The following is a 21631-nucleotide window of genomic DNA, read 5'->3' on the forward strand; positions in this document are numbered from 1 at the left end:
GGGCAAAATTGTCATTTTAAATTATTTTTTTTGACAATTTTGCCCTTCATTTAGAAGGGACCGACTCCTCTCCCGTTAAATTCAACTGGAGAGGATCTTCTCCGTAATATACCGTATTACTCTTATGTCACAAAGAATATTTATTAAATAAAAAAAAACTCTTTAAAAATCATTAACAAATGGAAATGATGTTTGGCAAACCTTTTTGAGAGAAGAAATGAAAAGAGAATGGGTTTAGTTGAGGTTGGTGTAACGTAAAGATAATTTTTTATTTTTTTGAGTAAAAAGTGAAGGAAGTTGTTTATTGAGGTAAAGAAAAGAAAAGAAAACAGAAGTTTAATTTTTTTTTTTTGGATGAAAAAAAAAAAGTGAATGGAATCAGTTGCCCAACTGCCGCATTTAGTTTCCTACACGCCTTCTTTTATAGCATATACCTCTTAATTGATTCTCTCAACTAACAACCATTCAGACACAACCACATGGAACCAAAACTTCCTCATGTTCTGGTGCACAAGCCCCATCCAAACTCACTGGCAGTGGCATCATCAAGAGCAAAGTCCATTTACATGCTCTGACATACCTCCAGGAGTGTCACCAATGGCAGTTCTAGCACCTGGGTCTTTGTCTCACTCCCCCCTACTAACTTCTAAGTCTTTTGCTCGACGGCCCATGACGCATTCAAGCTGTTTCAATGTCAGTCAAAGGTTGTTTGCAAATGAGAGTGGACATTTGTTGGTTTTCCACTTCTCCAGACCCTCAACTTTCAGGTAACCTCGTCTGATTAACTGGTTGTCAATCATTCTAATCTTTGGCCGCTGAGAATAGAGGGAAAGAATAAGGAACAAAGAAAAAATGGCGAATGATTTCTTATGTCTGTAGAATTTGAAAATTTTCATTTTTCTGTTTAAATAGTTGCTTTGAATTCATTCACCAGCCAAATGGTCAGAATTTGATGCTGGAATAGTGTTCACTGGATTCTTTTTCTGAGTTTTGATTGTCTTGTGTAGCTGACTAATGCTTTGAGCAATTTATACATTCTTGATTGATTACTGATATCTGAGTTTATGTGCTTGAGATATTGACCATTGATCTAGACATAATGACAACCATGAGAGTGTCCAGGTTTGTCCCTGAGTTGCTAATTAAAGTACCATGGCATTATATAATTGATTGCATTTAACACTACTTCCTCATATATTATTAGGAAATAATTACCTTAATTATCAGAAAATGTCTCTTATCTCCAAAAGCCTATGTGTTTCTTACGTAATTTGGATGAGTAATTTTGTCAGCAATTACCAGTATATAGCTCTTCCCTTCCTAGAAGCATTTTCGCAACACTCCAATAGTTTGCTTGCATGCTTAGAAGTTCAAGCATATTCATGTACTGCCTAAAGAATTCATGCTTCTCATTTTGAAGCTCCTTGTCGTTGTTGCTTCATTTTTTAACTGCCTTATGTTTTTAAAGCTAGTTTTCTTCATTTGAGCATAGAAATGTAATATTTCTTATTGAAAATAGGACTAGAAGCTTTCAACAGGATAATGCAGAGAGTTACGAGGATGCTAGATCCGAAGACGTTTTAGATGAAGATAGTTTAACTAATGTGGTGCTTGGAAATGGGAATAATGGACATATCGGTTCAGGGAGTTCATTTCTGGCTAAAATAGCAATTGTGCTGGGCATAGCTGTAATAGCCACTGTGATATCCATTGGCCTCAAGCAGCCCGTTCTTGGATCGTCACTTGGAATTCAGTTTCTGGCTGAAGGTTCATCCTCTTCAGTAATGGCTGCATCCCCTGTTGGTTTTACTTTCAAAGCTTTTGGATACAGAGTTATACTTCCAGAATATGCACCAGGGTATGCACATAATCTGGCTCCCACTAAAAAAAAAGCTCTAGTTTTCTTTTGAGCTTGACTGCTAGAACTGTCTCTAACTTTTTTTGACTTAATTCACTGAAACAAATGGCTGCTTAATATCTATATCTATTTAGACTTATCAATGGTGAATCATCTGTCATCAACATTCATCATGATCCAAACTCTGACTTTAGATGAATTTTTTCTTTTGTTTTTTTTTTTGTTTTTGCGTGGGGGGGGGGGGGGGGGGGGGGGGGGTGTGGAGCAGTGAAATTACAGTTTGAAGAATTGAATTTTTATCCTATTGATATCATTTTGCTTTGTGCAACATTTTCTATTTCGACTTGATAATCATCATCATGCTTGCTTTGCCTTCACCATTGTTGCTTTAATTAATATAAAGCTTGGAATCATTTACAAATATACCGCAATGCAGATGGATCTACTTTTGGTTACTTATGGCTGCTGGATGTGGACTTTTCATTAGTGAAGAGGCTCTAAATATTTGGGTCTGTCCTCTATATTGGTACTTCTGATTTACAAGTTTTAAGTCTCTCTCTTTGGATTTAGTTCAGTTTTCAGTTTTGTACCAACAGTGATTCATGGTCTCAGTATTGTTTGAACTTATGGGTGATCTTTAAGTGAATAATTTAGGTTGGCATAACTTTAGCTCGAATGCTATCTTTGGATGGGACGTGGCAATCTTTTGCTGAATCTTTCTCAAGAAATATTCCATACATAACATCCACAGTTCTGTGGGTCTACTGGTTAGTTGCAGCACCATATTAATCTTTGTTAAATAGTTTACTTTTGTTAAATAATCAATGTGGAAAGAGAAGCCTATGAATATTGATATACAAGAATGCTGCTCCGTACTCTTATTTAGTGATTAGTGGTTTATTTGCTGTCTGTCTATTGCTACACTTTAATGTTTTTACTGTGAAATGTGAATCATACATGTTGACATCGTCTTTCAGGGGAGTTTGCATCAGTGATCTGATACCATTCTATCTAGGGAAGCTTTTTAGGCAATCTGGGGCATCTGATGATGTTTGTTCGAGGGTAAGTTCAGCTCACATGCTTCTGAATTCATTTTCATGCCCGAGGGGCTAAACCCACAGATAGTGTAATATGCATAATGCATAAATACATCCACGAAAACGTGTACATATATCTTTGTATGTGTGAGAATTTGCAGACTTCTCTAGTTCTATCTGCAACTATAAAATACTGATTTACTGTTCTCTCTCTGTGGAAATATCTCAATCTTGATGACGACTGTAGTTAGGTATTGGCAAAGAGAAGGCCTTAAGCATTACTCGCTTGGTGCAAAAATATGGCAATCTCACAGGCTTTGGTGAGTTCTAAGAGCTTTGTTATGTTTATATGTGTGAATGACAAATTTAAAGTATCTGTCATACTCAAGAGTGGACAGATTGTGCAATCAAAGCTCTTAGCGCACTGTAATTGGGTGATTCAGCCTTGTACTTGGGCTTTGACAGTATCATGTATGTCAATACAGTATCATGTACTTGGGCTTTGAATCATATTACTGATTTGTAATGTTATTATGCATTTTGATCTGCAGTAGAACGATTTTCCCTAGGTGTGAGAAATCCAACAGCTTTCTTGGCAGGGGCCATGGTTAGTGATTACTATGACCTTTAGGCTGCTTTAAATGTTCTGATAATTTTTTATGCTGCAACATTGTCTCTATGTTCCTCTTACCACATTGTTTGTGCCATCTTGTCTGATCTCTGTGGGCATTGTGGGCTTGTTTTTGTCTATTGGGTTTTTCTCTTTAAAGGAGATTCGGTTGTTTAAGCAATGAAATTGTTGCAATGGAAGTTTCAGCTGTTCCTTTGCTAGTGATCCTGGTCTCACGGACTCGCTCTTTAGTATGCACCAAATCATGCTCACTTTTACCATAATTATTTTGAGAGTTCCTTTCCTGCCAAATACCGTAGACTACAGCAGCGAACAGGTACTGAATGGAAACAAGAAATTAAAGCAAGATAATGAAGAAACTTAAAACACTTACTCAAATCAATGCAGTTGATTTATGTAGTTCAGCACTTGGCCTATGCCCTAGGGATTTTTCAAATAATTTTACCTAATTATATCTATTGCATGTTTTGAAAACCGGAATTTATCTCCTTCTGTCCATCATGAGGTGTGCAAGTCATATGTAAATAGCTATAAATTTGTGATTTAGTCGAATATTAAATTCCAAAATAATTAAATCAGAACAAAAAATAAGATAATAATAATTTTTTTTTTGGAAAATATGTAAATTGTTTGATAATATTGATGGGAGTAGTAGTTGATTGTGAGGACCACAGCAAGCAAGAAGTGAATTGTTTGATGAAATATTTCAATTTCATTATCTTTCACAGTCAGGCCAAATTGTACCTGGAATCTGGAAGCTTCAGAGCAAATTTTGAAGAATTTCATTTTACTTTACTTATGGGAAAGCTGAAAATGTTCTTCCAACATGATTATATATGGTTTATCTTAATGTATTTGACAATTTTGTTGTTTTCAATGCAATAAATACATGTATTATTTGAATACAGATAGTATCCGACTGATAACTTCTATTAGCATCTTTGGAATGACATGCTTTTTATCTGAGTGCAGGGCATATCGCCAGAGTGCTTCTTTGCTGGAGTCTGTTGTGGTGGCTTGATCACTCTTCCAATTCAGGTCAATTCAGTTCTGTTGCGGAACTTCATATTTGCATGTACAAGTGTGTGTATGTGGGTTTGTGGGTGGGTGCATCTGCTTGCATTACTTCATAAACATTTTTTTTTTTGTACATATCAAGTTTCCTGTATTTTTAATAAGGGAGAGGACATCCCATATGCTGCCAATTTCCATGATTCCCTCAACTACCGACTCTTGCTGAATGACTAAAAAGGTTTCAAGTCGTGTAGGTTTACATAGGGGTGACAATTTGTTTTCGCGTGTCGGGTTCAAGCCGTACCAAGATATGAGTATAAGACTATATAGGTTAACCAGAACTTAACTCATCTAATTAAACATATTAGATCCTTCAACCATTACTCGCTAATTTCTTGTTGGACTCCTATCGAGTTCTCGGGTCGTGTAAAATATTGTCAGCTCTACATGTCTTGTGTTGGGTTCGAATTGTATCGAAGCATGGGTATAAAATTACATGGACCAACCCTAACCTAACTCATTTAATTAAACGGGTCAGACCACTTAACCCTAACCGACAAACTTGCTAATTTCATGTTGAGTTTGTATCGGGTTCGCTGATTGAGTTAAACATTGCTAGCCCTAGGTTTGCCTACCATTCTGTGTGAAGGTTTTCCTCATACACATGCTTAATTTGTGCTATTTTTCAGGATATGATCTTCCCTTCTTTTGGAATGTCCAACAACATCTAAAACAAATATGGAAGAAACTCAAAAACAAACTTGTAATTCCTTAACTAATGCAGCTTTCTCTCTTTGCTTTATGAGCTCAGTTAGGGATAGGATTCCTGTTGAGAGAGCGCCCTCTATTTGCCCTTGCTACTGTTGCGACTGTGGTGGTAAGCAAATATATGTTTGCATCATGTTCTTATTATACAAATATGTAGATCTAACCTTATATCATACAGGGAATTTGGACTGTTTTTCCGTATGCTGTGGCTGGTTCAACAGCATTGTTCCTTTTCCTGCGACGCCGCTACTCCTCTTAGTCCTCAGAATCATCGCTTAATTAATTAGCTCCAGGAAATAGGGAATAGAAGCTTAGGATATTTACATGTATCAAGACAGTAGATGTATAAGTTGTAACCCTACTCTTTTTTGACATAGTGAAATTAGCCGCTCACTCTTATGAACGTAGCACACTGTTGAACCGTGTAAATTCTGTGTTCGTTTTCTCTCCCTTTTCTCTTTACGTTTGCTAAATCGCATAGTCTCGACAATCCCAACAATAACTTAGCATAAGTTGCAGGTAACAAAAAAGATGTCTTCAGTGCCAAATCAGTGGTGATGTTATCAGAATAGATAAACATTTCCTTATAAATATTCCCCAAAAAAGTGATAATCCTAGCATAGCTTAATACATTTCCCCTATATAAGCATCTTTTATGCAATAGCACTTCAACTCTGAGAGGACCCCACTCTATTTTTACATATTCCATTAAAAATGAAAAATGAAAGAAAAAAGAGTTTTAGGATAAATACTTTATACTAGTATTGTATACAAATCAGTTGACATGTTCACAAGATGCAAGATAAGACAGCTGAATGCTGTAGGCTTCTTTCAGCTCTGCCAATACCTCAGCAATTGTTGGTCTCTGTGATGCATCCCTCTCTACTGATCTCACAGCAATTACGGCTGCCTTTCTCATGCTCTCTACTTCAAAAGTTCCCATCATGCTTTCATCAACAATCTCAAATGCGCCTGCCTGTAAGTAGGGCTTGGCCTGCGCAATATTATTGATTTGTTATGGTTGAAGCAAACATTGAAAAACTTAGATACCAACCATGAGTTTGAAGTCCCTACAAGGGTAATGGTGGAATTTTAACTGCAAATTTTTGTTCACAAATTTGGCTTGTCTTAGGTGATTAAATAATTGGAAATCTCCAGTGGTTCAGATAGACGGCAAAGATTGCAAGACAAATCTTAGCCTTTACCATTGTTGGTGAGTACCAATCCAATATTGCACTCTTCATTGTCTATTTGAATCACATGAGATCTTCAGTTATTTAATCACTAGAGGCAAGCCAAATCCCCCGTAATATTGACATAACTATCACCCAACAGAGACAATAAAATGAATCTCAGCTTACCCATAATACCAAATTGAATGAGTCTGGAGTTCCTGAGTGACTCAATGGTTCTCTCCCACAAATGAGCTCCAAAAGAACAACCCCAAAGCTGTAAACGTCACTTTTCTCGGTCAGCTGTTGGGTTGAATAATATCTGCACATAATATCGACTTTGAGTATCATATCATCATCAAGAATCAATAAATATCATCTTCTTCTTTTTTTTCGCTTTCTTTTGGAATACTTACTCAGGATCTAGATACCCAGCTGTGCCCTTGACAACAGTCGTCACATGAGTTGCATCTGCCTGAGTTATTTGTTTAGAGAGGCCAAAGTCACAGACCTTAGCATTCATTTCCTTGTCCAAAAGGATATTACTGCACTTCACATCACGGTGTATGATTCGGGGTTCGTTTCCATTGTGTAAATAGTCCAATCCTTTAAAAGAAACCAGGCTCAGAAATAGAATCATTGATCTCTTTAACAGAAAACGATGTCATATTATCAAAAGATAAATCCTCTGGTTTCTACTAACAATAGCTACCCATAGTGATGCTTTTGGTAAACTTATATCCTTATTACTGAGAAGTTGATTACTTCATAGATGATGAAGGATAAAGCATTAAGTGATCCCAAGAAGCACGAATGTGACACCTAGAAAGTTCGTCCCACATTTGGAAGATGAATAAATTACTCACACTAAGTGGGTGAATTATAAAGGTGTTCAATGACGCTAAGTTTCAGATTGGTTCCTTACTAGGTAAGATTAAGCTTTCTAAGTACTTCTAGGGAGTTTCTTTGTTTTGATGAATATTTTCTGATTTCTCTATCAATACATTCAAGAGTCTCCATGTTGAGGCTGATGCTAATCCAGTACGGTAACTCTGTTAAGCATTATACTTTGATATATTGTCAAAGCTTCTATGTTTCTTCAGATGCAATGATAATGGTTTTCCAATGTAGTCTTGATGGTAGCTAATAGGAAAGAGACATACCTTTTCCAGCATCAACAGCAATTTTCAGTCTCCGAATCCAGCTTAATGAAGTTTTTTTGCTGTGTGCACCTGGAAGTAGTACCAATAATGAAAACAGGAAATTCTTATGAAAGCAAGAGCTGCTCCCAAATATGTATCAAGCATAACATACCATAAAGGTGATCAGCCAATGATCCTCCAGGTAGGTATTCATACACTAGTATTTGCTGCTTTGATTCCTGACAGAATCCTTCCAAACATACAAGATTTTGATGGCGAATTCGTGACAATAGATAGACCTAAAAGCAATCCACAATATGGGAAAAACGGCAACATTAGAGAATCATAATTCCCAAGATAGAACAACAAGAAGCATGAATCTATTTTTTTCATGAAGGAAAAATCCCAGTAGAGAGGTTGAGATAGTGAACCTCATTGATAAAAGAATCAGCCCCAAGTTGGCTTTTGTCAAACCGAACTTTCACAGCTACTAATTTGCCATCTGGAAGCTTTCCAAGGTAGACAGATCCGAAACTTCCACGGCCTATAACCTCCTTAAAGTTGTTTGTAGCTGCTTTGATTTCTTTGTAGGAAAATACTTTAGCTGCATTCCAGTTTCGCATCTCTGTTGCTGCCCCTAATAATATAACAATGCTGGTATAAAAATCAAGTAAAAAACATCAATTTGCAACAATAATGTATACTTTTACATACTTGATACATATGTGACTTCAGTTCTCTTTTTCTTTATTAACAAGAATGCTGTCAGAGAAATGAAGAGAAGAGCAAGAATGGATCCAGCAGCTGCACCAGCTATAATTGCTACACGATGAGGTCCAGTGTGCTTCTTTTTGGGGAATATAGTAACTTGGGGTGTCTCAATTGAAGGGTTGGATGAAAAGTCATTGCATGTCATTGTGGAGAAGGAGAGGCACAAATTCCCTGACTCTCTGCGCAAAATTGATGCATCAGAATACTGAAATATGAACATAAAAGACAAATACTAATGCCGTACCTAATTTCCAAAGTTTCTCTGTTCAAAGACTGTGGGAGGGTACCTTGTAGTTTGTTGTTTTCCAGATTCCTGTAGGATGCAGGATAGGATATCTCATCAGATGAAGCACATGATTTTATCTAAATTTGAAACATAATATTTTGTAAATCACAGTTAAAGCATTAATCACATGGTATTGAAGTAGAAGTTTTGAGTTTGAATTTGACTCCACAATTTACGCCCTCATTTCAGTTAAAATATTCTACCTATTGGGAATCACTTGTTGAGGGGGAGTTTGAGTCCACATTCAAGAAAGTGTTAAAGTATTAATTAAATAATTAAATTCATCATTTTGTAAACTTAAGCTTTTAAGATAAGGGATGATTTATTGAATCTAATTATTTTCAATGCTCACTTACAATAAGTGAAGGTCCACTAACTCTCCCAAGCTGTCAGGAACTATTCCCTGTATGCTATTATTTTGCAAGTCCCTGTAGAAAAAGAAGAAGAAAAAAAAAACAAAAGAGGCAAGAGAGAGTGCCATATCAGTATCACCTTTTGGGTCCGTATGTTTGGTTTGGGAACAGAATGCAACTTACAGAATTTGAAGGCTAACCAAGTTCTCTAACTCCGAACCAAAGGATGTTAGCTGATTGAAACTCAGGTTCCTGAAAGTTCCAATTCAGTGCCAATTGTCATTTTGCCAAAATTTACCAAAAAAGAGAGGCTTATGAATATTCAAAAGAGGTATTACAATTTCTCAAGTTGTTGTAAGCTACCCAAATTCTGTATCTCACCAGTAAGCGATGTGTTGTGCAAATCCCTGGGGCATAACAACAAATATATCATAAGAAACTGGTTATGAGTGAATGTAAAGTTAAATATTAAGGAAGTTCTCTGAGGTTAAAAGAGTTTACAATGTTTTAAGATCCAACAAGTCACCAAATGTTGGATTCATTGACCTCAGATTGATGTCTGAAAGCTCCCTAAAAAAAAGCTCATAACATGAGATCTCTTGAAGAGAAATAGACCCAAGATTTGAAACAGTTATGTTAAATATGTGCATACAGTGATGTAACGATGCTTCCTTCACAGCCAATATGATCCCATGGTGAAGGAGAGCATGGATCATCTTGCCATCCCAGATCTAAACCAGTGGACTGTTGAATAACCTGAAGTGCCGAAACTACAAGAAAGTTTAAGAGGCCAAGAGTCAGATGCAGACAATCCTAGCAAGTGAAACATTAAGGCTCCATTTGTTTCGACGTAAAACCTTTTTCATATTTTTCAGTATTTGGTACGGCCGAAAATCTTGGTCAAATCGAAAACATTTTCGGTTGACCAGGAAAACCTCCTTAAATGGATTCCCTTTTTTTTTTTTTTTTTTCTTTTTTTTTGTAAACCATTTTCCAAGTTTGAGTTTTCCTTTTCACACGCACTCACTCGCAATTCATTCTCCGCCGCCGCCGTTGCTAATTTTCCGTACGACCCAAACGTAGAAAAATGTTTTCAATTGAAATCAGGTTTGCTGAAAATATATTCCAATAGAAAACATTTTACGTTGAAACAAATGAGCCTAAGATGCAGACAATCCAACCAAAAGGTCAATGTCACCTGTGGTTGAAGAAACTTCCGATGGGATATCAACTATCCTATACACCTCAATAGCATTGACTTGAGGATAGTAACTGACACTCTTTAGTGTGATGTTCAAGCTCTTAATTTCCTTCCGAGTGAAGTACAGAGCACCGACCTCCGACAGTTTTACAGTGTAGTTTGATTGTACAACGGCCCCGTTTATTACCACATCAAATGAAGGGGAAACAGGAAGAATCCCAGCAAAATAGAGGACAATGAAGTAGTCCCCAAGGGTTTCAAGAGGAAGGTTATATGTCAACACTTTCCTTCGTGCCAAAACTCTTGCAGTGTGAAGAACAGGAGCAGGCGGATCCTCTTTAATACTAGACAGATTGAAGCTTCGTTGAATCTTAAATCCAGCAGAAACGTGAAAGGGAGTAAAGTTTTGATCAGCACCCCATATCCGATCATATGGATCCGAAGGATACCTACAGTAGTTGACACAAAGTTACAAACCGATGAGAAGCCAAATAAAACTAAGATTGTTTTGAGAGCGTATGACAGTAATTAGAAATTAAAATTTGTGTAAAAGAAACTCAGAAAAAGAGGAGGTTTGAATGTGTATATATACCTCAATGAGCCATTGGGATAACCACAATTGATTCGATAACTCTTTCTAAGTGACTTATTGGGGAAATCTCCCATGCCACTTGCATAAGCTCCTTGAGGAAGTGGCCGTACTTCAAGGGAAGAAATGACAGGAGATCCACCATCCGGAATAGCAAGCAAACAGAAGGAGAGAGTGTCCTTACTAACTGGCCATACAAATTCTTCTGTCCATGGATCATTAGCAGTGAGGTTTATTGTGCTTGTAATGGCTGTTCCAAGAGAGACAGAGAATGCAGGGGGCTTCCCAAGTCCATCATAGTTTTTGTACTGAAATTGGGCTCTTACAAGCACCAAAGACGAAACATTATTTACGGGTAATCTATAACACTCGCGACCTTGGGAATCTGGGAAAACCCGGATCGGAACACTAGATGAGGAGGAGATGTTGCCTGTGCTTACATATTCACCATCTGGTACCCATGATATGTTCAATGAATCAACATAACTGGTAGTTCCACCGCAAGATATACTCAAGAAACCTGTCCATGCATACTAATCAGCAACCTTTGAGCTCAAGACAGCCTTAATTATTACTTTGACATTTACAACAACAGAAGCAATAATCATCATTAATGTCACTAATCAGTTACCAAATTGAACCCTTATGTTAGAATATTAATTAAATGATTAAATTCATTATTTCCTACCGGTTGAAGTTTTTGAAATGAATGATGATTTTTAAAACCTTGTAGTTGCATTTTGGTATTTATACAATTAATGTTGTCCAAAGATAATTTCAGTTGGTTGCTGAAAAAAATTGAGGAAAATGACTGAACAAAAATTTTCAATCTCAAAACATATATCGAACAAAATGCTCTCTACTGTGCTCAAGTCTAATGGTAACAAAACATGAGTTACTGTCAATTTCCAGAGGAACCAACAAGGTATGAGAGAAAATGTAATTAATATTACATTCAAGACAAACGACAACTATGTAAAGCCAAAAACTTTTTTTAAAAAAAATCATCTATTTTCTCTATTAATAATGGGATCTTAGCTAGACATGGAGTTATAAGTACCCTTATGCATAATTTCATAACTCCAACAGGAAACAAGCTTCAGAAGAGAAAATTTTCCAGCCGCAAAAGATTACACAGAAGGAACAAAACGTACCCTCTTGGTCACAGAAACCACCAATCAAAAAGCTACAGAACAGAAAGAAGCCGACCCACAAACCGCGCACGTCCATGAACTCAGATTCTCCCACCACGAATTTTCAAGTACTTTTGATATCTCTCAGAACCAAGAGAAACCAAAGAGACACATGCCACAAACGCCGTGAGCAACTCAAGAAGATGATGGAGAGTTCATGTATTCAAGTAAAGAAAGAGATCGAGGATATTGGGGGTGGCAGTAAAATGATTGTTTCTTTGGTGGGGTAATGAGTAAAAGTGGTTTTTCTTCTTTCTTGTTTTTGAAGGTGTAAAGAAAACAGAGGCTCTAATGGATGATGGTACAATGGAGGTGATTATTAAGCGTGCCAAAGGTTGGTAATGATCATTATGGTTTTCGGTTAATTATTTTGTGATGAAAATATATGTTGGAACAAAAGGAGGAATCAAAATACCAAAAAGAAAAACAACTATTGTGGCTGCTGCTGTAGCTGTCGTAGTGGTTGAAAAGCAGTTGAAGAAGGAAAAAAATGGTGAAGTTGTAATGAACAAGAACACCGGCAGAGACAATCTCTCTATCCAGTGGACTTGGTCCTTAAAGTTTACAAAATCAAAGAAAATAAATAAACTTTGGCGTGAAGGACACAATACTTTAAGCCAGTAAGATTGCTCTGAAACGATCATTTTTGTTCTTTTCTATATAGTCTTGCTACTTGCGAATTGCGATGGGAACCTGACAGTAAGATTTTTGAATAATCAATTATAAGTTGTACCTGTACGGAAAGGAACAATATATAGAATGTTTTGTTCCTGGTAGTGGTAGGTGCTTAGAATATTAACAGCTATGTTGATGTGAAACTGTTATACAACTGTGGTGAAACTGTTCTACAACTGTGATGATATTACAGTAAAAATAAACATCTGCTATTTAAAGTCTAATTTTTACTGTCACGTTATCTCAATTGTATAACAGTCGGTTACACAACATTACTCGAAAGAGAAATGCTAGAGATCAATATTTTTTTCATATTTGGCACATTTCTTCTTACAAATCAACGATTAGATTTGTGGGGTCTACTATTGACTTATCTAGATTTAATAGGAGAATATGAGCCAAATATGAGGAACTTACTGACCCGTAGCATTTCTTACTCAAAACGAAATATGTCATACATTATTGTTGAAGAGTTTCTTAGGAGTTCGGGTTTTGAATTCCCTCCACGTAATATAGCTCGTATTGTTTAAAGTTATTAAAGTACTAATTAAATATTTAAGTTCATCACTTTTTATTAGCTTAACATTTTAGAATAAAGTAGTGCTAAATGTCTCATTTATGTCCTCTAAAAATTGATGTGATTTTTAAAATTACTATTGAATCAAAATCAAATAGTGATTTATTACAAATTCAATTATAAATTTAAAAATCACATCAATTTTAGAAGACAGAAAAGAGAACATTTAGCATTACCTTTTGGAATAATTGATGATTTAGCAACATATTAGAACTGAGGTCCTAATTAAGTTTGAATTTGATACTTCAGCATATTCCTATTTTTAATTAAAATATTTTATGTATTGTCTCGTATATCTTAACTCTTAAACTTTTAAAATAAATGAAAATTTAACCATAGTCATCAACAAAAAAGAAACACTTTCTCCATAACTTTTTTTTTTTTAATTATTTTTTTTTTATCTACCATCTAGCACAAGTTATTGACCGACTACTATATTATTAAGAGCTTGTTTGAGATTGCGTTTGAATAATAGAGTTTTTAAGTCAAAAAGAGTTTTTGGGTAAAAGCTTCATTTTTAAGCTTTTATTAGAAGTACGTTTTGATTATTTTTAGGCTTTTTGGACCCTTAAAAACGATTTTAATTTTTTTACCAAATGAGTACTTTTTTCTTTAAACAGACTTTTTGAGTGTTAAAAGCACTTAGGCCTCTCAAAGGCAATCCCAAACTGGCCCTAAATCTTAAAAGATAACTTAAAGCTAATTAAAATGATATTCTATTATAAAAATCATTAAAGAAAATGCTTAGCAAGAGCTTCGATATTTATCAGGATCTTTCAAAGGAAAAAGTAATATAGACCTTCAAGCTATACCACATGCACCTTATCCCATCTTAATTGAATATTATTTGTTCTTAAGGCTCCTGTCACAAATATTAAATATATGACTTTTATGACCAAAGGCAATGAAGAGGTCTTCTCCAAAGTCATGACAATTGCTATCAATTTGAGGTTGACATTATTTACAAGAACCAATAGGATTGCCAATAAAGGTAGCACAATTTGGAAGGAAAGAAATTTCTAGATAGGGAATAGTCTTTGTTTTCTTTGGATGATAGAGACTAATGTTGAACACTTCATGGATTTTTTTTTCTTTCCAATGTCACTTCATGGGGTTGTTGCGACAAAAAAGCTGTTCGAACGGACTTATACTAATGTTTGATCGAGTGCGGCATTAGTAAATTTAGGGATTTTTCTTTTTGGCAATTTTAAGTCGGTTTGGGATTGCGGCTTTATTCAAGAACCCCCAAAAAATTATAAAATTAAAGAATGTAAAATTTTTGTTAAACTGAAAATAAATTTTTCTTTATAAAAAAAGAAAAAAGAAAAAAAAGAAGAAGACAATTTTAATATATTAAATTGGCTTATGTTCTTAAAATACATGATTTTCATAAGTGTACGTGAAAATCACATGTTTTAAAGAAATATCAATTTAATAGATTAGATTTAAAAAAATTACTGAAATAAAAATTAATTAATTAATTAAAAAAAAAAGAAAAAAAGAAGAGGTTATGTTTGTGATTGCTTAGAATGCAAGTTTCTGGAAATCCTTTTTCTTAATCTCAAGAATTGAATAGTAGCGTATGTGGACCTGGTCTGCCAGGCAGATCTTTGTTTGCATTGGTGGAACATGCAATAGGATGATGCTTCATTGACCCGCCTCACATCAATCATATATTTTTTAGCTTTACGTCCAATTTCTTTCTCTAAATCATAATTTCACAACCCATATGCACACAATCATTTACTAATTCTACTACCTCATGCATTATTATGTGGGTTCATCTAACTAAATAATGGAATAATTAATTAATTAGTTTTTTTTTCTTTTTTCTTTTTTGTAATTTTTAAAGAGGGGCAAAACTCTAGCACACACGGGTAGCTAGCTTTGTTTGGTAAAACTTTTTCCTTCTCCCTTTTATTTTCTCTTTTTAAAATAAAAACATTAACAAAAAAACCCAAAACACTCAAAACTTCACTTTTATTACACATTCAAATACTTTTTTCAAAAAAAAAAAAGAAGCACTTTTTAAAGAGCATTAACAAATAGAGTTATCTTTGGAGTTTAAGTTCGATTAGGATGAGGTGTAAAACTCTTGTTTTGTACCCACCAATCACAATATCACATGCTAATGCATCCCGCAAATATATTCTAACACACCCAATAATCACCTTAAAACAATTGATATCTAAAAAAACAAAGAAAAATAAAAAGAAAAACAGATTGGGAGGGGTGGGTAGTGCACCCTTCCGCTAGGGGTGGCCACCACCCCTCCCTATATGTTCTTTTTTTATATATTTTAATTGTTTTAAAGTGATTATTGGGTGCGCTATAGTCTATTTGTTAATTTGTAAAATGTTGACGTGCCAACATGTGATTAGAGGCGGTAAAACAAAGATTTTACATCACATCATTATTAAAGTTAATTAAGCTCTTATCTTTGTGATTATAAGATTAGCGTAGTTTACATGACACCCCCACGTGAGAATGCAATAACAACAAACATTATTGTACCTAGAATAAGAATTCTCTTTTTCCATGAAAGGGAAGAGAGTGGAGGGAGGGCAAGAATGGTGGAAGAGAATATGATTTTGCTTTATGAATAAGGTTATATTTTCACTCATGACATGATTAACTTGATAAATTAAAATTTAAAAATAGAATTATGATGAAAGGACCAACATGAAGTAAAATATTACAAAGAAGTCCATTTTGAACCTAAGAGAAGTTACATTAGGCTTGAAGCAAATTCAAAGTTCTTTCTATATGATTCTAAAGAGGAATGGATATGATCATATGAAGTTTGAATTAGGATTTAATTTAACTTATAAAAAAATAAGGGTTAAATTCACTTTACCCCTCTGAAGTTTAAGGAGTTTTTCAATTCGAACCCCAATGTTTAAAAATTGGCAATGTACCCCCCTAATGTTTCAAAAATTTTCAATTCAGACCATCCGTTATTAATTTCCATCTAATTGGACGAAAATCATCTCACGTGCGTCTCACGTGGAATTTTGATACCCTCTATTCTAAGTTTGCCCTCATTAAAACTTATGAAATTACGTAATTATCGTCAATTTCATAGGTTTTAATGAGGGCAAAATTGAAATAGAGGGCATCAAAATCCAACGTGAGACGCATGTGAGATGATTTCCATCCAATTAGACGAAAATTAGTAACAAAGGGTCTGAATTGAAAATTTTTGAAACATTAGGGGGGTGCATTGCCAATTTTTAAATATTGGGGTTTGAATTGAAAAGCCCCTGAAACTTTAGGGGGGTAAATTGAATTTTCCCCAAAAAATAATTAGGATTTAATTTCATTAAACAAAATAAATAGAATTAAAATCTTTAATTGTCCATAGAAGATTTTTTTTTTTTTCGTTTTGTGTTTGTTATCTTCCATTATAATTTATAAAAGAAAGTGTTTACTTTTTCTTTAGAGTTTTATCTAAGACATGCATGTAATTATCTTAATTTATTGAAACTAATATTCCATCAAAATTTTCACGTACTAAGGAATTTAATTTGAAACTTTAATAATCCGTAATCTCATTTTATATTATTCTATAAAATTTATTTTAAATTTTGTATGGGGTATTATGGGAGTTGAAAGATGACAATAAAAGTATATAGGTTTTATGTTATTAACAGTACAATTGTTTCATCTACGGTCGATATGTCCGAGTGGTTAAGGAGACAGACTTGAAATCTGTTGGGCTTCGCCCGCGCAGGTTCGAACCCTGCTGTCGACGAATTCCCGTTTTACTTAATGTCTATTTGCTGCAAGGAACCCCAAAAATATATAGCTAAATCAAAAGTAGTTGACTTGCTTCGTCCTGCTATTAAATAACAAGACATTTTCTACCGTTTTGTGTTTAGTAGCAGAACAGAAGTTTACCTACATTTTTATGACTAAACTTTACAATAATATCTGCAGTGACTATGGTATGACTGTTGACAACCATGATTAGCTTTCTCATCTTTCTTCTATAAAGGATTTTCGAATGAATGACACAAATTTCACTAATGTTGTTGATTTCTTTTTTGACTGTCTTGTCTATCAATCGAGCTTGTATTTGTTATGCTATCTCGTTCCTACCTCAATTTATCTAATAAATAAAGTTTTTCTCTAAACAAGATAGAATAGTTTCTTTCGTGCCAGTTTTTCATTTTTTTTTTTAAAGTACTTGAGTTCTCTTGTACATCTTGAGCTCTCAGCAAATGAAACTGGAGGTGGATTTTTGTTACAAAAGATATTTTGGGATAATTTTCGAATCTGCCAAACTTAACCGGGTGTGCAATGAGTTCTTGCTTTTGAAACCAATTGAGGGGATCATTGCCTGATAATCACAAGATTTTTAACATTCCTGGCCTCATGCAAGACCCCTTCTTTTGATTGTGTTGCAGACATACACTCACTTCAATGCCTAATCTATTGGAGGCAAACTAACGATCCGAATCTTCAACAACTACCAATTTAAATAGTTAATATAAGAGTTCTTATGATACCCGTCTGTCCAAATATGTAAACAAACTGCCCAAAAGAACTTCCTTATATTTATTATCCGCATCACTACCGATTCTTACAGCAAACTTGTTGAAAATCTGTCAACAAACTACCGACTTTTTGGATGGTGGAAAAAATTATTTTATTCAACATCATTTTTTTTTTTTTTTTTTTTGTCTTCGACTTTCTTTAAGAGGTGCCATTTCTTGTCATAAGCCAACGTCAAGATCCTAACAGGAGAAGTGCACCTTGCATTTGTAATGCCTCGATTTTCGGGGGCTAATGTATTCACTATCCATGCCAATAGCGTAATACTGCATGTCAAAAACAATGTCGCCCACAATGCATGGAGCAACCGATAGTGTAGCAAGGAGGAGGAGGTAGACAGCAACAGCATGAGCAATAAATTGACCAACAATATAAATTATCGGAATGATGAAAGAAACATTCTACAAACAATCCAACAAAACTGGATAGTAATTCATAATTTATCAATTCAAACAAGCAACAAAACTGACAGGAAATTCATTAGAACCGTAACCCTCATGCAAAACTGTGTGCAACTCTACCTAATCTATAATTTCAGTACTTAACCGGAGCAAGGATGTCTAGTTGGGAGCCAAGCTTTTCCTCAGCAGTCTTCTCAGCCGTCACCCTAAGTTTGTTCAGCTGCTTCTTCCTCTCATATGCAACCTGAGACCGCTCTTTTCTCTTCTTCTCCAGCTCCTGTGAGAGAAGAATAGTTACAAAAAATTTGAATACAAGTTAGATTATGAATTGAGACTTACTGTAAGATTTGATAGATTATGAATTGAGACTTTTACTGTAAGATTTGATCCATCAAATTGAAAATTGAAAAGCCAGCACAAGTACACAATTATTAACTAACGGAACAGAATAGCAAAGGATTAGCAACCTCACTTCCACTATCCTAAATTTTTCTTTTCAGAAACCAGGGAATGGATTTGACAATTATCCAAGCAACAATTACAAGCATTTGAAGATATTAAAACCATGTAAATTATGCAAGACCGTTAAGTAGACAACCAGTGATCGGAACTTGCACTGGGACAAGTGAAGCAAGAAGACAATCATCACACCAGTGCATAATCTTAAGTCCAGATAAAGTAAAAACATGAAAAAGCAACAGGCCCCAATTCCATGGTCTTAATAACCAATACAGACACCAACTCAACCTGACCAACATAGAAAAGTTAAAAATCTAAATATTTCGCATCTTTATACAGAATTAGTATACATATGATAGAACAATAATGACAATGACTACATGACAGTGTATACTTGTCATCTTAGATATTTCTATTTCACTAAGAGAACATGACAAATATATTTCGTTTTCTTACAAGGATAAGCTGATAGGAAATGGTATGGTACCCAACATGTGGAATATCTAATAAATTAGAGGGTGAAGGTTCAAACTTAGCACCTCTAATTTGGTTCCATTTTAAATCCCGGTTATCTCAAAAGTTTAAATTAACATCACAAATATAATTCTTATGGGAAAATCCGTAAGTGCACAAAGCAACATGAAAAAAACGCTAAAACAATTGAAGACAGCCAATGCTCAACACTGTAGTGTCAATTTGTCCACTCGGGTCATGCAAGCAATTAGTAGAAACCTTTAATCTACAAGTAGAAATAAAGTAGCAGACAAAGCGATCCAAAACAACAATCGAACTCAAATTAAAACTAATAATTGCACCGAGTAATGTGAAGAATTAAGCATCGTACCCTGATAGTGTCGTAGTGGTTCCATCCAACCTCTGATGAGAGACGGCCCATCAAGCAGTACTTATGCCCCTTCTGAAGCCTCAACACCCTACACCCATCCCAAACCAATCAGTACCCATATGAATCAGAAACCCACAAAACAACCAAAACAGCAAAAAAATTCCCACATTTTAACGAGGAAGCCAAAAAAACACTCACTTTAGAGCATCGGGGATAACCATCCTCTTGACCTTATCGTACGGTGGAGGCATTCCCTCGTACGCCTTCAACCTGGCAAGCGCCGCTGCCCCACGCTTCGTCTTATGCGGAATCATCCTATACAGAAAATAAGAAAACCAAATAAAATAAGATCCAATGCACTTTCTCTCTCATTTTCCCAGCAACCAAACAGGACCCGAGACTGACTGACCCGCGGACCGTGCGCCAGAAGATTTTGGCGGGGGCGCGGAAGTGGATGGGGCCGTGGGAGGGTTTAGTGTTCATGCGCTTGCGGAGGAACCTCATGTACTTCATCTTCTGGCGAACAAGGCCTCCGGAGATGCATATCTCCTCGCACCTCAACACCACCACCTTCTGCCCGTTCAGCAGCTCCTTCGCCACGATCGACGCCAGCCGCCCCAGCATATGGTGCCGCGCATCAACCACCACCCTCTTCGCGCAGATCCCCGACCCCGACACCATTGTTCTCTGCCGCGCTCTCCCTCTCTCTCTGTCTCTCTCTGACTCTATTGGCCTCTCATGGTGACTTACTATATAGCCATAGAAGAGACTTGAAAGACTAGGGTTTTTCAGTTGATCATGGGCCGGTCCAATCGAACGGGTTCGGGTTTTCTCTATGCTTATGTGGACCAATTCTGAGCTGAGCTCAAACGACAACTGATCTTCGGCCCAGGCATTGTGAATAATAAGCTTTTTATTTTACCATAATTCGTTTTTAAAGCCAAAAATCCATTAAATTCAATAGGCTTAAAATATGAATATGAATTAAATTAGAGTATTTAGCTCGACTTTAATCTCACTGTCATATAAATAAGCTGATGTGAAAATGTTCATCCCTTCTTAATTTTTTTTCTTCCTTTTTTTAATAAAGATTGGCGTAGTGTTTTACACTACACCAGCGTGAATGAACAGTACTCACGATGGGTGACATGGCATCTAGGATTTCAAAACAAAAGATATATTCTTGCTGATAGTTAAGAGTAGTAATTACTAACGTTTATGCTCTGCTAGTTAACGCGCTTTGGACGAATTTTTTTGTTGTTTAGCTCACAAGATCTCCATCAACAATTAAATAATTGATGCAGTGCAACTTGACTTTGATATCAATTAATGCAGCGTGTCGTGATTAGTTTGCCAAGACAAACAAGATAAGAATCACAACTCTTCTTAAAACTAATAATCAATCAAGGATTTAATGTGGATAGAAAAAAAAAATCACTCTTAAAAGTGTTTTTCATTGATAACCGGTCAAAATAACATAATAAATTAAGGCTATAGATAGCCATTACATATATTTATACTACCTAGACTCCTGAACCTAAGAAAACGCTCAAATAAAAGTTTGTTTACAAAAATTTATTGGAGCTTGCCTGAACGTGTAAGAGGCTCTTTTGAACCTAACTATGGTTTCCTCGTATTCTTACTTGAATTCTCAATTCACACAGCAGCTCGTTCTAACCCAACTTTAAACGTGTGCATCTATAAATAACTCATTCGAAACCAACTTCATATGAGTTATTGAACGAGCTATTTTGTGAACTCGTTTTAAAGCTTGTTCAAACATAAACTACGGACGAGCAATTTTGTACAACTTTTCAATTTTCTTTTTACGGTCTATTTTAACTCAGTAAACATTTGAATTAGAAAAACTTAATGAAATATGACTTTGTAACCCTCTAAATGAGCTTTCCAATGCCATTAATTATGTCCCCATATGATGTCAGAATCGCTATATATGTCCCTTTTGTTAAAGCAAATATGATTGAAAATTGTCCTCTATCAACAACCTTCATTATTCGACCTATGGCCCACGAAGGAATGTAGGTCAAACACGGTAGAGGCTTTTCTCCAGTCCATTTTGGATTGGAGAATATCCAATTAATA

At 35.4% G+C, this 21631-nt stretch overlaps 3 protein-coding genes and 1 non-coding gene across 7 annotated transcripts; 2 read left to right on the forward strand and 2 right to left on the reverse strand.

Annotated features, from left to right (window-relative positions):
* The first annotated feature begins 518 nt into the window (after positions 1-518).
* On the forward strand, positions 519-5747 carry LOC132165770 (uncharacterized). 3 transcript variants are annotated; one of them, XM_059576452.2, is made up of 10 exons: positions 519-767; positions 1520-1858; positions 2295-2367; positions 2513-2625; positions 2836-2920; positions 3143-3215; positions 3447-3502; positions 4499-4564; positions 5352-5417; positions 5487-5747. In XM_059576452.2, the coding sequence occupies exons 1-10, from the start codon at positions 598-600 to the stop codon at positions 5565-5567; spliced, it is 1122 nt and encodes a 373-aa protein (XP_059432435.1). In that variant the 5' UTR covers positions 519-597; the 3' UTR covers positions 5568-5747. The 3 variants fall into 3 exon arrangements, with proteins under 3 accessions (XP_059432435.1, XP_059432436.1, XP_059432434.1); XM_059576453.2 differs by lacking the exon at positions 5487-5747 and having other exon boundaries at positions 5230-5411; XM_059576451.2 differs by lacking the exons at positions 5352-5417; positions 5487-5747 and having other exon boundaries at positions 4499-5018.
* Positions 5748-5840: 93 nt separating this feature from the next.
* On the reverse strand, positions 5841-12540 carry LOC132165769 (Leucine-rich repeat protein kinase family protein). 2 transcript variants are annotated; one of them, XM_059576450.2, is made up of 16 exons: positions 11977-12540; positions 10826-11342; positions 10231-10682; positions 9685-9802; positions 9534-9602; positions 9371-9439; positions 9216-9284; positions 9036-9107; positions 8638-8706; positions 8337-8572; positions 8054-8253; positions 7795-7921; positions 7644-7712; positions 6897-7086; positions 6670-6802; positions 5841-6302 (listed from the first exon to the last, which is right to left on the reverse strand). In XM_059576450.2, exons 1-16 carry the CDS (start codon positions 12050-12052, stop codon positions 6084-6086), a joined length of 2685 nt encoding a protein of 894 aa, XP_059432433.2. In that variant the 5' UTR covers positions 12053-12540; the 3' UTR covers positions 5841-6083. The 2 variants fall into 2 exon arrangements, with proteins under 2 accessions (XP_059432433.2, XP_059432432.2); XM_059576449.2 differs by having other exon boundaries at positions 8054-8259; positions 11977-12539.
* A 4399-nt stretch (positions 12541-16939) lies between these two features.
* On the forward strand, positions 16940-17021 carry TRNAS-UGA (transfer RNA serine (anticodon UGA)). The gene has a single exon. It is a non-coding gene; the product is annotated as a tRNA-Ser (tRNA).
* Positions 17022-18172: 1151 nt separating this feature from the next.
* LOC132184266 (Ribosomal protein L13 family protein) lies at positions 18173-20262 on the reverse strand. The gene is made up of 4 exons (XM_059597832.2): positions 19938-20262; positions 19727-19843; positions 19529-19616; positions 18173-18502 (listed from the first exon to the last, which is right to left on the reverse strand). The coding sequence occupies exons 1-4, from the start codon at positions 20207-20209 to the stop codon at positions 18359-18361; spliced, it is 621 nt and encodes a 206-aa protein (XP_059453815.1). The 5' UTR covers positions 20210-20262; the 3' UTR covers positions 18173-18358.
* Positions 20263-21631: the final 1369 nt, after the last annotated feature.

This window comes from Corylus avellana, chromosome 11 (genome assembly GCF_965113065.1).
Source record: "Corylus avellana chromosome 11, dhCorAvel1.hap1.2, whole genome shotgun sequence".
In the NCBI taxonomy this organism is placed as follows: Eukaryota; Viridiplantae; Streptophyta; class Magnoliopsida; order Fagales; family Betulaceae; genus Corylus; species Corylus avellana.